The following is a 15,414-nucleotide window of genomic DNA, read 5'->3' on the forward strand; positions in this document are numbered from 1 at the left end:
AGCGCGGGTTTCGACCTAGTTATAATGTAATAATAACCCAATTTAAACGATAGCTATTTGTGACTGGTGAGACATCTACTTATCCCGTCAATGTTTCGGCCCATTAGAGAAGTTCGCTTTTTTGGCCCAGCAAATTACTCTGACAATAGCTATATTATTTAAGAAATACATAAATTTGAAAAATGACAACTGAAAACTAATCAGTAATCGGTGTCGGTGATGGCTAAGACAACCCACAACTTGATAAAGTTTTCTCCTGCTCTAGTTTGATTTCATCAATTTTTGAATAAATTTTACAAATAAATTGGTATCTAACTGTTTTGTTAAAAGTAATTTTTTGTAACGAAAAGTATTTAAAATATAAATATTTTGGTAGTAAAATTTTTTACTAGCTTTAAAGAATATAAAATTTAATATGATAGCTGTCTTCTTCATTTCTGATAAATGTGGAAAAAGATCCGAGGACGTTGAAAATCAAAGAGAGTGTTAATTAATTTTTTAAATATATCATGTTAGGTTTGATAAATATATTGTGTATTTTGACCGACAGTCCAAACGTGTTCCAGACTACACCAACCTGTGAAAATAACCTTTTTCCTCTACAAAATATAAATAATATAAAAATCTTGAAACAAACGTTTAAAGAAAGAAGTAAAACAAAAGTAATTAATTGAAATTCGAAATAATAGCCGTTACAAGAAACTTGTCGATATTCTATCAAAAGATGTTTTAACACAAAATGACGAAAATGGACTTATCAATACTAACACGTCTTCACGTTCCTTGAGAAAATTAGCACATCCCGAAAATCTCTACAAGACGTGCAATGATGCTTTGAATTTTCTCAAAAAAAAAAATTAATAATAATGACTCAGCTTTAGATAATCGATGCCGGTTGTTTTGATGTTTTCTAAAAAGTCGATGCAAAAATTATGTAAAAACAAAAATCACTCACGTTTTACATTCTTTCCTATTTTGATATAACTTGATAAGGTCATTTTGAATTTTCCGTTTACTAATTAAGAAAATTAGAATATTTTATCATATTACTCTCTACCAGATCATCTTTCTCAAATAGCTCTACTATTTAGATATTCACATACATATCCACCAGTTGTAATTCTCTTCCCTATATAAACCTCCACTTAAATTTCATCTTCTTAACAGAAAACAAGATTTAATAATCATAAGAAAAAAATTTAAGAATGAAAGGTGATCATCTCTCTTTGCTAGTAGTGCTCATTGTCTTGGCCTCCAACGAAGTTCTTGCCAACAACAACTCTTCAACACCTAAATTACGAAGAAGTGATTTTCCTGAAGATTTCATTTTTGGGTCTGCAACCTCTGCTTACCAGGTACCTTTTTTTTGGTTTCTTCTTATTAAAAAAAAGTTCCGATTACTGGTTAGAGATTTTTGTTTTTTTTGTTAGAGAATTTATGGGTTCTTTTTTTTTTTTACACTTCATAGGTCGAAGGAGCTGCTCATGAAGATGGTAGAGGACCAAGTATCTGGGATACCTTCTCTGAGAAATACCCAGGTTTTTATTTTTATTCCCATTGTTTTCTATGAATATTTAAATTCAAGATCTGTGAATCAGTATAGATGTATTATCTATATGTGTGAATCTGTTCATATGAAAAATGGGTTGATCATTCAAGAATTGATGAGAATTGGAAAAAGAAGTCAAATGTTAGCTAGTTGTCCCTGAGAATTAATGCCTAATTTTATTTTCCTAAAATACTCTGTTTTTGATTTTTCAATGAGATTAATAGTTAATAAGCTGAAATTAATACTTAATTTTAAATTTCCAGAGAAGATAAAGGATGGTAGCAATGGGTCTGTTGCAGATAATTCTTACCATCTTTACAAGGTAATTTTCCATTTTTTGGATTACATATGTAAAAAAAAATTGTTGTTCTTATTTCCATTGGCTTCATAACCAGTCACATTCTTTGATCATCATTATTAAAAAAATAATTATCGATGCAGGAAGATGTGGCTTTGTTGCATCAAATTGGATTCAATGCATACAGATTCTCAATCTCATGGTCGAGGATCTTGCCTCGTAAGTTATCTTAACGTCTGATCTTCTTCTTCTTTGAAGATTATTCACACATGAAATTCATATTTCTCACTTAGTACCAATAATTACTAGTTGTTTCTTATTTAGGTGGGAATCTAAGAGGAGGAATCAACCAGGCTGGTATTGACTATTACAACAACTTGATCAATGCGCTTTTGTCCAAAGGTAAAAGACAAAATCCAATTTGACACGCATGCTAAAGTAACGCTCTCTGTTTCATATGACTTTACATTAAGCTTTTAGTATTAAAAAGGACTAAAAATTTCTAAAAATTAAGCTTAGCAAATTAGGGTATCATACTTTAGTTACAAACGCAACAACGCATAACTAATGTAAATATTATGTAACTGTATACAGGAATTAAGCCTTTTGCAACCATGTTCCATTGGGACACACCACAAGCCCTTGAAGATGCTTATGGCGGATTCCGAGGTGCCGAGATTGTGTAAGTCCCCCAAACCTATAACTTTTTTTTATATATAGCATTTGTATATAGATACTCAAGGTTTACTAGCCAGTACAATTAACAAGACAAATCAGATTAATTTTGTTTTGTTATGTAATGATATAGGAACGATTTCCGGGATTATGCGGATATTTGCTTCAAGAGTTTTGGAGATAGAGTGAAGCATTGGATGACATTGAACGAGCCATTGACAGTGGTGCAACAAGGATATGTTGCAGGTGTTATGGCTCCAGGAAGATGCTCCAAATTCACAAACCCTAATTGCACCGGTGGAAATGGAGCCACTGAGCCTTATATTGTTGGTCACAATCTCATCCTTGCTCACGGAGCCGCCGTCCAAGTCTACAGAGAAAAATACAAGGTTAGAAGGAAAAAAATGCTCTGTTTCTTAAGCATCAAGTTACAGATCACTGAATCTTGCCATGTTTATTTAGTTCATATTGTGACAAATAAGATCTTAAATGTTGTTTTCATAGGCTTCTCAAAATGGTCAAGTTGGTATTGCTTTGAACGCGGGTTGGAACTTGCCATATACAGAATCACCTGAGGATAGATTAGCTGCGGCACGAGCCATGGCTTTCACATTTGACTACTTTATGGAGCCGCTTGTGACCGGTAAATACCCGGTTGATATGGTCAACAATGTAAAAGGCGGCCGCTTACCTATATTCACTGCACAACAATCTAAGATGCTGAAAGGCTCATATGATTTCATTGGCATCAACTATTACTCCTCCACTTATGCAAAGGATGTTCCCTGCTCCACCAAAGATGTTACTATGTTCTCTGATCCTTGTGCTAGTGTCACAGGTCCGTTTTCTTCTCATCCTGTTTTTTTCGTTTTATAGAACTAATTTAATCGAAATTTTACGAGTCCGAAATCTATGCTTGTATTCGAATCAGGTGAAAGAGACGGAGTTCCCATCGGTCCAAAGGTACTTGTCTAGACTCGAAAAACTTGCAACGGTTATCAATATTTATGAATTTATTCAATCTCATAAACCCAACAACTGCTGAGCTAAACTGTCTATTTGTGGGTTTTATTTTATAGGCTGCATCAGATTGGCTTTTAATATATCCAAAGGGAATTCGTGATCTTGTCCTCTATGCAAAATACAAGTTCAAGGACCCTGTCATGTACATAACCGAAAACGGTAATTCACACAAACAACTGCTTCAGTTATTGATATGTATAGATATTCCTTTAGTTTCCTAATGATGTGTATTAATCTTTGTAGGGAGAGATGAATTTAGTACCAATAAAATCTTCCTTCAAGATGGTGACAGGATCGATTACTATGCTCGACATCTCGAAATGGTTCAAGACGCTATCTCGTAAGCATCCTTTTATATCTAGCCGTAAAACTCCCAATTCGACCTAAACAATCATAATATTCATGTAATTCTGGTGCAAATGCAAATTTTAGGGTTGGAGCCAACGTGAAGGGATTTTTCGCATGGTCGTTGCTAGACAATTTCGAATGGGCAACGGGATACACGGTCCGGTTTGGGCTGGTTTACGTGGATTTCAAAGATGGATGTAAGAGGTATCCCAAGAAATCGGCTGAGTGGTTCAAAAAATTATTGAATGAAAAGAAAAACAATTGATGAGATATGTATATTTCATTATATTAGTTTCTCTGTTACTCTGAGAGATTTATATTTTTTTTTCTCCTTTGGAAATAATGAGAAATGGTTTTAGCTATTTTAACAAAGAACTCGATTGATGTATAGCCGATGTTAAATCATCTTTCGATGTTACGTACGTTGTATAAGGAAAATTAATATTAAAATCGTTGGAAAAAGATTAAAACTGAGAACATGTGAAAACGATATAGGCAGAGTTTGTAACATCTACAATTCAGCTTATAATCTCAATCTGAAAAAAAGTTTCGATCTTTAAAAAGAGGTGCACTCTTTCATTCTCCTTTTAATAATCTCATGGTTTTCAAAGATGATCATATATGGTATTATGAGTTGGATTATTGATATTTCTTTAAGATTGTGATGGTCCCATTATTGATTATAGCATGTGTGATGTTGACAGTACTGCTATAATATGTAACAATTATTCGCTTCTGTGTGAGAATATTCTATTATACACATTCAAATAGAATGCCCAGTGAATACAAAAGCCTCTCGATTTTTTATTTTCTTATTATGGTAAATCGTCGTTTTTCTTTAAATTTGTCTCTCATTCCTATAGATGGCAAATTGGCATCTTACTTTACTAGAATCAACTTGAACTGAAATGCTTTTTAAACGTTAATGTGTTTCAATCTAGAAAAACAATTAGTGAATCGTTCAGGCAGGATTTGTTTTGTGTGACATCGTTTTCTTATACGGCTAATGGGTTTTGGTGTTTTCCTTTATGCATTAGAACTATAGTTTAGGTGTTTTCCCTTTTTGAATTTGCTTGGAGTGTTTTTCCTTTTTTTATTTTAAGACGTTGTGGCCTGTATAAAAGATCTTTATGCTAATGAAAACATAACTTCCAACAGTTAACCTAATTCTCTAAGAGATACTTGGGTTAAGAAGAATCTTGCTTTAAATCTATGATCCAATCCAATATATCTTAAGCTTTTAAGTGAGGAGTAGAGATTTCCTTATTATCCGAAATAATTTCAAGACTTTGGTATCTATAGAGAAGATTTCCAGATCTTCCAATATCAAATTTTCTTTCATCTCCCACAAAAAAAAAAAAATTCTTAGAGAAGAATAAAATTCTTGGACAGAAAGAGTAAACATACGTTGATGTCATTTCAGAAAATATTAGTGTAGTTAAGCTTCATCTTTTCCACTAATTTCAAATCATTTAAGGTTAAATACATCAGTTTAATAATTCTATTTTCTTAGCGGCCCCACTATTATCCGGAGGAAAAATTCTTCACGCCGTTTGACTAAAGAAAAGTACAAACTACAAAGAGTTAAAACTCAAACTAGTCTCTCATGCGTGCATAGCAACAACTAACAACAAGAAGTCAGTAAAGGCGACTATGCGACCACTTAGTACCTGAATTTGATCCAAATACTTACATTAATGTTATGCACGGTTTTATAAATACTATTCCAAAATCAATAGTTCAATCGATAAATTCTACTGATGTTTTAAGTAAAAGTTATGTAAATCCTAAGTTCGAGTTGCGACTATTGGTTTACGCTCTCGTATAAATTTTACTAAAAGCTGATATCGGACCTAAAAAAAAAAGAATGGTTCGTCAGTGACCAAATTATTGCATTGCTTTGATTGCTCACATGACACATAAGATAATCTTAATATTATTTAAATCACTCAAGATTATGTTCAGAACTGGGCCTAATGGGTTAAGCTTTCCCAGTTTGACAGTGCCCAACTTTTGAAGAGAAGATATGTTTTAAAATTAAATTGCGTGTACAGATTCACTTGTCGTCACTAACCACGTATAGTACGTACTTATGAATGAAGACATGATTGTGACCATATCCAAACTGATTAGTTATACTATATGTAACATTCACTGCCTGCTGGTAAATTATACAGCTTCTCACGAGCCAAAGTGGAGTATCAGGCATTCCAAATGCTATTATTATCAGTACACATATAACTTTTTTCAGAATATAAGAATTTTTATACATAATTAGATTTGTAGCAATTTAAGAATTTTTACGTCCAAGATATTATAACAAATGATGTCAAATATAACTATTCTTTGTTAGAAAAAATGTAAATTAATGGATATTTAGAAAAACTAAGAATACCTACTATCAACAAATATTTCAGAGATTAAGTCCACAAGAAATCGAAGTTTACAGCTTAGAATGTAAAAACTGTCAGGAATGAATTTAAGTATCTTTTATATCTTCATTACCAATATCATATTATATATACACTATATGTGGATAGATTTCACGGCACGATGTTTATCCACCAATGGAATAAAAGGAACAATATCTGGATATTCAAATTCAGGAGGATTCACATTCTGTTATATTTGCATTTTCAATATGGAATCATTTCACTCTTTGATATTTATTTATTTTTTTATTTTTTTGCGGAATCGGAATTGGAGGTTTTTGATAAGCATTACAAAATTTCAGAGATTCATTCCAGATGAATCGAAAATAAGTTATCTTAAATTTCAATAACTAATTAAAACTCCAATTCCTTCGGGAATAAAATAAATTTCCAATTCCAAATCCACAGGAAAGCAAAAACAAAAACAAAATTGACAAAAAGGGTGTGAATTGTAATGAATGTTACACCGCAACAGCCACGATATCATCAAAGGCCGTAAAAGGAAACGTCAGCTTTTTCGAACGTGAAAGTTGTAAGCATTCCACAGTGTTTTGCATGCAAAAAGGGTTTTCGATAGTACACTGAACATAGTCAATATTAAGAACCACATTCAATCTTCACTTGTCCAAGTACAAACATAGACACACTAAGACACACTTATTTCTTTAGATTTGAATGTAAGCAGTGATCCCGACCACATTCAAACACGAAGATGAACAGAAGCTAAGAATACGGTCTAATTTGGGGGTAAAAAAGAAAAGGAAACCAAAATTGATTTCTCTTCTTTATTTGATTACCATAATTCTCTTAATTAGGGTGAATCATTGTTTAATAATAATTAAGGTACTTTATGATAGTAATACATACTGATAGGAGGATATACCTTTCCACGTAGACCAACAACGTCACGAGACTAAGTTCTATATATATTAGAAGAGAAATGCTTAGTTTGTCACAACTACAAATCTCAGCTTTGAACAGTTTGAAGAAAACACATAACTTTTGAAATTCCAAAAAAAAAAAAATATGAAGATGCAATTTTTCATCCTCCTTATCATAATCTCAGGGTTGTCGGAGAAGATTACTTCACTTCCTCCTGAATCTCGAGTACTCGATCGTCATGGTTTTCCCGATAATTTTGTTTTTGGAACAGCTGCATCGGCTTTTCAGGTAATATTTTAGTTGGTAATATGAAACAATCGATTATTTTATAATCTTTTTAGATCATTATAAAACGTAATTGGTTACGTACGGACTTAATTATAGTTGTGTGACGTTGACAAATGCAGAATCTAAGATTCGTAGTTTCGTACGTTCTCGTAGGTATAATTCCCGTTGATGTGGAAGTTCATATTCTAAGAATTTTTAAACTTTAAATGCGATTTAAGTCAGCCGTCTTATAAATTTATATTACATTTCAGATGACGTCGTTGATTTTATTCTTCACATTTTGTCTATGTCACAATGTATAATAACTAGACAACTTATATAGTTTGTAATATTCGATTTTCTATATATATAAAGAAGAAGATCAACTCTCAGTCTCTCACTAAAAAACTAAGATTATCCATTTGTCAATTTTGTACAGTACGAAGGTGCAACAAGTGAAGGTGGGAAATCTCCAGCTATATGGGATTACTTCAGCCACACTTTTCCAGGTCTCTTTTATATATAATTATATTCCGTACAATTATCTTAATTAAAATGTTTACTATAAAAATTATATATATATATATATCCCTATACATTAGGATTTATTAATGACTAATCGTTGTATTCCAAATGCAGAAAGAACCAGGATGCAGAATGCAGATGTAGCGGTCGACTTTTACCATCGTTATAAGGTAAAATCTTGGATGCGAACGATCTTTTTTTTTTTTTTTTGTCAAGGTCGATAAATATTTTTTTGGACCCATTATGTAATTTTCTTAATTGAATGAACCAAAATTATATAAACCTGCAGGATGACATCAAGTTGATGAAAGACCTAAATATGGACGCTTTCAGATTTTCGATTTCGTGGGCGAGGTTAATACCCAGTAAGTAACTTTACTTTTTTTTTTATTACTATATAAGTTCAGTTAAAATTGATATATTCAAATATTTTGGTGAATCTGCTTTAACTTTTGTTCTTTTTAAAAGGTGGAAAAGTAAAGGATGGAGTTAACCAAGAAGGTGTACAATTCTATAAGGCTCTCATCGACGAGCTCGTTGCGAATGGTAAGTTAACTAATCAATTAGACCAAACCTCTCTAATGAAATTAACCTATATTATGCGTTACATTATCTTATACTATATGGTCTAATGAACAAACATATCCAGGCATTCAACCATCGATGACCCTCTACCATTGGGACCATCCTCAAGCACTGGAGGACGAGTATGGTGGGTTTTTAAGCCCCCAAATAGTGTAAGCGAACTTAGCAAATTTTCTATATATTTTTATGGTTATTATTTCATTAAGATAGACATAAAAGAAATCAATACTAACTACTATTATTTTTTAATTCTCATAAACAGAGAAGACTTTCGAGATTTTTCAAGAGTATGTTTTGAAGAATTCGGAAACAAAGTTAAAATGTGGACTACAATAAACGAGCCTTATGTCATAACTGTTGCGGGCTACGATACGGGCAACAAAGCGGTGGGACGATGCTCGAAATGGGTGAATAGTAAGTGTCAAGGCGGCGATTCAGGTACCGAGCCCTACATTGCATCACATCACCTTCTTCTTGCTCATGCCGCAGCTGTACAAGAGTTCCGAAAATGTAACAAGGTGGATATATTGACGCTTTATATTTAATAAATTAAATCAATTACTTTTTGATTAGTTTCTTTGCTTTTGATTTTATAAATTAATCAAAATAATTTGTAACAGACTCAAGACGGTCAAATTGGAATAGTGTTATCTCCTTTGTGGTTTGAGCCTTACGACTCTGCTTCTCCTTCCGATAACGAAGCTGTTAAACGAGCTCTTGCCACTGAACTAGATTGGTAAGTTGTTATATACTTTAAATAAGTATAAAACAAGTAATGCTAGCTTACTTTTTTAAAAGTTGTAATCTTTATTGTAATCATAAGATATTTATTTATCATTTTTTCGAACATTTGTATCAGGCATTTAGATCCAGTTATTTACGGAGATTATCCAGAAATGATGAAAAAACTCGCTGGAAATAGATTACCTTCTTTCACTCCAGAACAATCCAAAATGTTGAAAAATTCATCGGATTTCATTGGAATAAACTACTATACAGCGCGTTACGTTGCTCATATTCCACACGTCGATCCTGCTCGTCCACGATTTGTAACCGATCATCAGCTCCAATGGAGAGGTAAGAATGCTAAAGTTAACATCCGCACGGCCATTTTCATCGTATGAGATTCAATAAATTCCTAAACTAGTTTTTATGTCTGTTTCTAAACAGTAACAAATCACAGTAATCACCAATTCGGACCAGGGGTACGTAACTTTTTTTTGACTAGTTTTAAGACAAAATCAATGTCGCAGTTATTTTTTTTTTCCTTTTTCTTTAACTCCAAAGATTCTAAGAATATCAAGGCTTGTTTTTTGTCACACAGGAAGATCGAGGCATACTCCAATCACATCCAGAAGGTTTACGAAAAGTTCTTAACTACATCAAAGATAAATACAATAACCCTATAGTTTATATAAAAGAGAACGGTAAGAATCTTTTTACGAAATATCTTTTTTATCTGTTAAACAGTAAATTTTTTCTTTCTTTGTTAAAAGTTTATTTGCTAAACTTTTTTATAGGAATCAATGACTACGACGATGGTACAAAATCACGAGAGGATATTCTCAATGATACATTTAGGATAAGCTACCATGAGGACCATCTCCAACAACTCCAAAAAGCTATAATGTAAATCCTGGTCCACACTTTTATAAAAAAACACAAGATTTTAAACTATTAACTGATCAATACTCACTATAAATTTTTGAATAAAAATGTTAAAATCTATTAAAAGTAAAAATAATTTGAAAAGTTAAATGCTATACTTTGCTGATTAGAAATAAAGTTTTTACTATCTCTCTTTTTTCTAAAATAATATTTACTGTTATAACAGAGAGGATGGATGTGACGTCAGAGGATATTACGTGTGGTCTTTACTAGACAATTTCGAGTGGGAACATGGATATTCTACTAGATTTGGTCTGTACTATGTTGACTACAACAACGATCTCACTCGTATTCCCAAAGATTCTGTTAACTGGTTCAAGCAGTTTCTCGATTTAAAGAATGAAGAAACAAATGATGAAGAAATATGGGATTTGTCACATGAGAGGTCACATGAAGAAAGGTATAATAAGACTTTCGATGATTCAGAAAGTTTCGAGGCATCTGTTGGTTCGATTATCTATCTAATGACCAACATATCGAGAAGAGAAGAAGAAAAAAGAGATCAATGCGCTTTTCGAAATCTTAATGATCAGTCGGGTTTATTGCTGGGATCATAAAGTTCTTTGGGATTTTAGAAAACGTTTGGTGAAGTTAGTCCTTAATGGCCTTCACTTTAAATTTTTTATTTTATCCATGAATATTGTCAATGTAGATTTGTTGAATGGAAAATAAAAACTACTAATGAGATATGTATTTTATTGCTCTATTCTTGAATTCTTGAGTTATGTTGTAGCTTTTTTTAATGTAATGATAAGTTAAATTTTATGGGGTTTAATTAAATACTTTATGTATTATGATATTTTAATAATTAATTAAAGAAACATGATATATATAATGACTTTTAGAATTATTGGATTAATTAATTATGTTAAACATAAAAATTTAATTTTGAGGGTTTCGCGGATCCATTCGAACTTCTTCTGCCGGCAAAGAAGAAGACGTTGGGGAATCACCACAAAGCTTAGGCCTCTCTAGTGTTTATGGTCATATTTGACGTTTGAGATTCCGGTGGAATTCGCTAGCATCTGGAGCCTGAGGTGTGTAGCTAAGTGAAACAGAGGCAGAGCGTGTGAAATTGTTCATCGGTGTGAGTGCTCTAAGCTTAGTTTTGTTTCTTTATGGTGATCTCTGCTTTTTGATTTCAATACTATGCAGAAATTTCCTAGTTTGGAAGAAAAATTGTTAGGGGCTTCTTATAGAAGAGAAGAAAAATTGAATGTTAATACAAATTACTCCAGGGTTGTTTGGTCTTGTTTCTGTTCTTTAGTAGGTGAAATTTTGAAGCAGTAGCAGCAGCTCTGTTTTTGTTCTTAGAGAATGGGAGTGGACAACGCTGAGTTTAGCGACACAGCTTTGGCTTATGCCATTAGAAATGCCTAGGTTCATTCATCTTTTGGGGGTTCTGTTTTTCATGAGTCTGGTGCAGGTGTTTGAAATTCTCTTCGAGTCGTTTTGAGAACTTAATTCTTGGCTTAGACTCATCTTGATAATTTCGTCATTCTAGGCTCCTAACACTTTACTTCATTTTGCTTTCATCTGCAGTTCCTGATGTTCTATGCGTGCTTACTAGATCCTGAAACTTGTGGTGTTAAATTTGCCAGTAAGCTGTTCGATGCAGCAACAAACCTCGAGTTACTAGGTGAGTTTCATCTTGTCCTTCATGGTAAATATTTCTCTGCATGATTTCAAGCTAATACTGTTCTAGTCACCAGACTCACCACTTGCATATGGTTTTGTTTCTTCCCCTTACTAAACAGGATGAGTGATGTGGCTGATGTAGCTAGCATGTTAAAAGGTACAAAGAGATTGCTAAAAAAACTGAAAAAGATAATTGTTTTGATCTGATTCAAGTTTCACTCTGTTGTACTTGTAACATTGTTTCTCTTGTGTCTGAAATCTTAGATTGGTGGACGAGTGTGCAGATTATTGCAGAACATGCAATGATGATGCTAAGCCTGAAGTACATTAAGGTTTCTATTCAGGATGTCAGGTATAGTCCAAGTTTAGAACCATATCTTATTACTTTTTATTCCTTAAGAATTCTTCTGTGATATCATTAGTCATCTTACCCTTATAAGTCTCAAAGAGTTTTGCGTTTTAAGTGATACACAATTATGTCAAGTAATGACTTAAATTTGTTACTTTTCTGTGACTGTAGGCAATCTTGTATGTGCTATGCTTCCGAGTGAGATCAATCCTAGATGCTCCTCGCTTCCAATCGTAGCTTACACCATTGGAGTCAGTTTTATCTCACAAACTAAACCCGTTGATGGTAACTTACTCTATCATTTTTCTCGCATAGCTCATGTGCTATCTCAAGTGGTCTGAACCAAAGTATCAAATGCATTAAGCTTGCACCGACCTTTTTTTTTGTGTGTGAACATGTGTGACTTCCATCTGTAGTTTCTGAGTTCCTTAACAAGGCAAAGCTGGTGGTCTGTTCATTGTCTTAGAAGCCTTCATTTTCGATGCCGAGTCTGAGGTCTCTCGTGCTTTTGGTAGCTTTGAAAGGCTTGATACATTCTTCCCGTTAGACCCATGTTTGTTGAAAATCTCTAACAGGTTCACATTCTTAACTCTTGATTTTCTTCCGATTACAAAGCAAGCACGAAGCAACATGAGAAACTTATCGAAGTTTCTTGACTCATATGATGATTTACCCGACTTGAGCATCTTTAATGCAAATTCTACTGCATATCTTTAATGAGATTGAAACCATTGGAAAAGATTCTTCCTATGTTGAATATGATTATGTCCAAAGAATCGAAGGAGTTGCATTGCATGATTTTTACTCTCTTTCTCACCCGTTTGTTTGTCAAATCTTGAAACTTTATCTCTCCGAACTTCATCTACCGGTCACTGGTGAAAACTACTTATCATGAAGATGATGAGGATGAGCTTTTTGCCGAAGTCATAGTGATTGGAGATACAGACATTGAGCAAGATGTCTATAATTCCTGAACACTCCTTTATGTGCGAAACAGAGAGGTTCTTGAAGATGCCTTCTAGAATCAGATCATCAACTAGTCCTCGTAAATCCCTCTGAATCTCTGATTCTAGTGGAGGGAATGCAATTTTGTAAGCTAGATATACGTTTCTTTATGACAAAAACATTATTGAACTTGGTTTTTTCCGCAAGATTTGGAAACTTTTGGCATGAATTGAAGTTAGAAATCGATCGTAGACTGAAGTTAGAATGTTTAGGTTTGTTTTTGGTTGAGTAGAACTTAAACGGAATAAACTTGAGAGAATGTTACACATTTATGTGATTTAGGTAGTTTTGCTAATGATTCCATCTTAAGATAGTAGTTTGTTTATCTCATATGCCTTTACCAAAGTGTAGTACAAAGAAGTTTTATGGAATTACTTTTTTTTTTAGTTTTGTGGAAAACTTGGAGTGCATGTGCAAATTTGAGGGTGAGTACCAAGCAAAGAAATATGGCTATGAAAGGAAAGACGATAATACCAAAAACAATTATTTGATGCAAATCATTCTAAGCAGTAAAATTATTTTTATACATAAAACAAGAATTGCTTCACCTATTCTTTCTCTAATTTTCAACTATATTAAAGAAAATTATATGTCATCAAGCTTTGAATAAACAGTTAACTAAAACTTTAATCATATCTAGTAAAAATAAAATATCATAAATACACTTTTGTACATTTTTTTCCTATAAAAATTATGTTCTTTTTTTTGATACAGAATATTGCCTGAATTGATTAGTCTAATTATTATTTCTAATAATCATCCAAGAGTAAAAGATGGGTTAGAGCATCTCCAACCCACCTCTATATTGCCTCTAAACTCTATTTTAGAGGCAAATTTGCTCCAACCCACCTCTATTCTCACCTCTAAAATAGAGATCTCTATTTTTTTCTTTATATATAGAGGTGAGAATAGATAATCTCTATTTTTTCCTCTATAAATAGAATTAAACTTTTTAGAGGAAAAAATAGAGGAATACATTGGAGTAAAAATAGAGAAAATTTACCTCTATTATAGAGATAGAGCTAAAAATAAGGAAATACATTGGAGATGGTCTCATAAAGCACTAGAGAGTAGAGAGAATGTCTACCAACACAAAAGAGAGAAATAATAAGCCACCTGAGCTAGTAGACAAAAATAAACTATAAATTCACAATAAATGAAAAAGTGGTTAAAATTTTGATGTTGGCAAATTATAGTGATGTGTTCGGTTCTCTTAGATCTATGGCTAAATAAATAAATGACCCTCGAAACAAGTCCTTAAAAATAGCGACATTGCAAATATCGAGGTATGTAACGTAAGAGTTCTTTAAGGGAAAAAGAAGGTAACGTAAGGATTGCATTTATTGCGATAAATATGATTCCACGAACATCTGTCAACATATTTAACTCTTGCGTTACACATGAATATTAAAATATAAATATCCTTTCTTTTTTTTTTTTTTTTTTGGACAAAATAATATCCTTTCTATATAACGTTTTCTTGATCCAAATTTACTTTATTTGCGTTGTAAATCGATTTATCAATTAAAACAAGAACGTAAATCCAAACAAAAAGTAATACTCCTTCTATTTTATATTATAATTAAGATATTTTGAAAAAAAAAATCATAATATAAGATGTTTTTAATTTTATGTGAATTATAAACTAATTTAATATTTATAATTATTTATATTATATGTTTTTTATGATTAATTGAATTTTTTTAAATTGAATATTTTGAAACAGATAAATATTATATCTTTGCAATGAGATAATAATATAATTCTAGTTCTATTGTTTTAAGAAATTATGTTAGACAAAGAATTCTCAAAATTCATTAAAACCTATGAATATATTTAATTAGTATTTTCATACACTATTAATTATATATTTAATGATAGTTATAAATATATATATATATATATATATATATATATATATATATATATATATATATCGGACAAACTAATTAGAACCCGATGGTCCGACACTCAAATACTCAATTAGTCAATTTGGTTCAACAAAATGTGTGTTTTATAAAAATCTTTTAAGTTTACTGCCCACAACACACAAACCCCAAACCAAATTACATGTCTTCGTTATTTTCTTTGAAAGAATTTGTGAAATAAAAAATCTAAATTTAAATGGTATATCATGAAATAATATGCTATTTTCGTAATATCTTATGGG

The 15,414-nt window shown here is 32.2% G+C and overlaps 2 protein-coding genes and 1 pseudogene across 2 annotated transcripts; all 3 read left to right on the forward strand.

Annotated features, from left to right (window-relative positions):
* Positions 1–935: 935 nt before the first annotated feature.
* LOC9316181 (beta-glucosidase 15) lies at positions 936–4,365 on the forward strand. The gene is made up of 12 exons (XM_002880068.2): positions 936–1,355; positions 1,469–1,538; positions 1,813–1,871; positions 1,991–2,066; positions 2,172–2,249; positions 2,442–2,529; positions 2,656–2,911; positions 3,027–3,360; positions 3,454–3,485; positions 3,602–3,704; positions 3,789–3,885; positions 3,978–4,365. Exons 1-12 carry the CDS (start codon positions 1,206–1,208, stop codon positions 4,156–4,158), a joined length of 1,524 nt encoding a protein of 507 aa, XP_002880114.1. The 5' UTR covers positions 936–1,205; the 3' UTR covers positions 4,159–4,365.
* A 2,904-nt stretch (positions 4,366–7,269) lies between these two features.
* On the forward strand, positions 7,270–10,987 carry LOC9316182 (beta-glucosidase 28). Its single transcript, XM_002880069.2, has 13 exons — positions 7,270–7,495; positions 7,914–7,983; positions 8,114–8,169; positions 8,289–8,364; positions 8,468–8,545; positions 8,649–8,736; positions 8,847–9,102; positions 9,205–9,320; positions 9,444–9,661; positions 9,755–9,789; positions 9,909–10,011; positions 10,105–10,213; positions 10,419–10,987. The coding sequence occupies exons 1-13, from the start codon at positions 7,352–7,354 to the stop codon at positions 10,807–10,809; spliced, it is 1,740 nt and encodes a 579-aa protein (XP_002880115.1). The 5' UTR covers positions 7,270–7,351; the 3' UTR covers positions 10,810–10,987.
* Positions 10,988–11,624: 637 nt separating this feature from the next.
* Positions 11,625–13,437, forward strand: LOC9316183 (annotated as a pseudogene).
* The last annotated feature ends 1,977 nt before the right edge of the window (positions 13,438–15,414 follow it).

Source organism: Arabidopsis lyrata (genome assembly GCF_000004255.2).
Source record: "Arabidopsis lyrata subsp. lyrata unplaced genomic scaffold ARALYscaffold_4, whole genome shotgun sequence".
In the NCBI taxonomy this organism is placed as follows: Eukaryota; Viridiplantae; Streptophyta; class Magnoliopsida; order Brassicales; family Brassicaceae; genus Arabidopsis; species Arabidopsis lyrata.

What these genes read in the sequence shown, in the direction of transcription:
- LOC9316182 (XM_002880069.2), top strand. Translation starts at nt 7,352, where the DNA reads ATGAAGATGCAATTTTTCATCCTCCTTATCATAATCTCAGGGTTGTCG. An exon ending in CGACGAGCTCGTTGCGAATG is followed by an intron (nt 8,546 to 8,648) that starts GTAAGTTAACTA and finishes AAACATATCCAG; the next exon opens with GCATTCAACCATCGATGACC. An exon ending in CTTGCCACTGAACTAGATTG is followed by an intron (nt 9,321 to 9,443) that starts GTAAGTTGTTAT and finishes CATTTGTATCAG; the next exon opens with GCATTTAGATCCAGTTATTT.
- LOC9316181 (XM_002880068.2), top strand. Translation starts at nt 1,206, where the DNA reads ATGAAAGGTGATCATCTCTCTTTGCTAGTAGTGCTCATTGTCTTGGCC. An exon ending in CTGCAACCTCTGCTTACCAG is followed by an intron (nt 1,356 to 1,468) that starts GTACCTTTTTTT and finishes TACACTTCATAG; the next exon opens with GTCGAAGGAGCTGCTCATGA. An exon ending in TCTACAGAGAAAAATACAAG is followed by an intron (nt 2,912 to 3,026) that starts GTTAGAAGGAAA and finishes TTGTTTTCATAG; the next exon opens with GCTTCTCAAAATGGTCAAGT.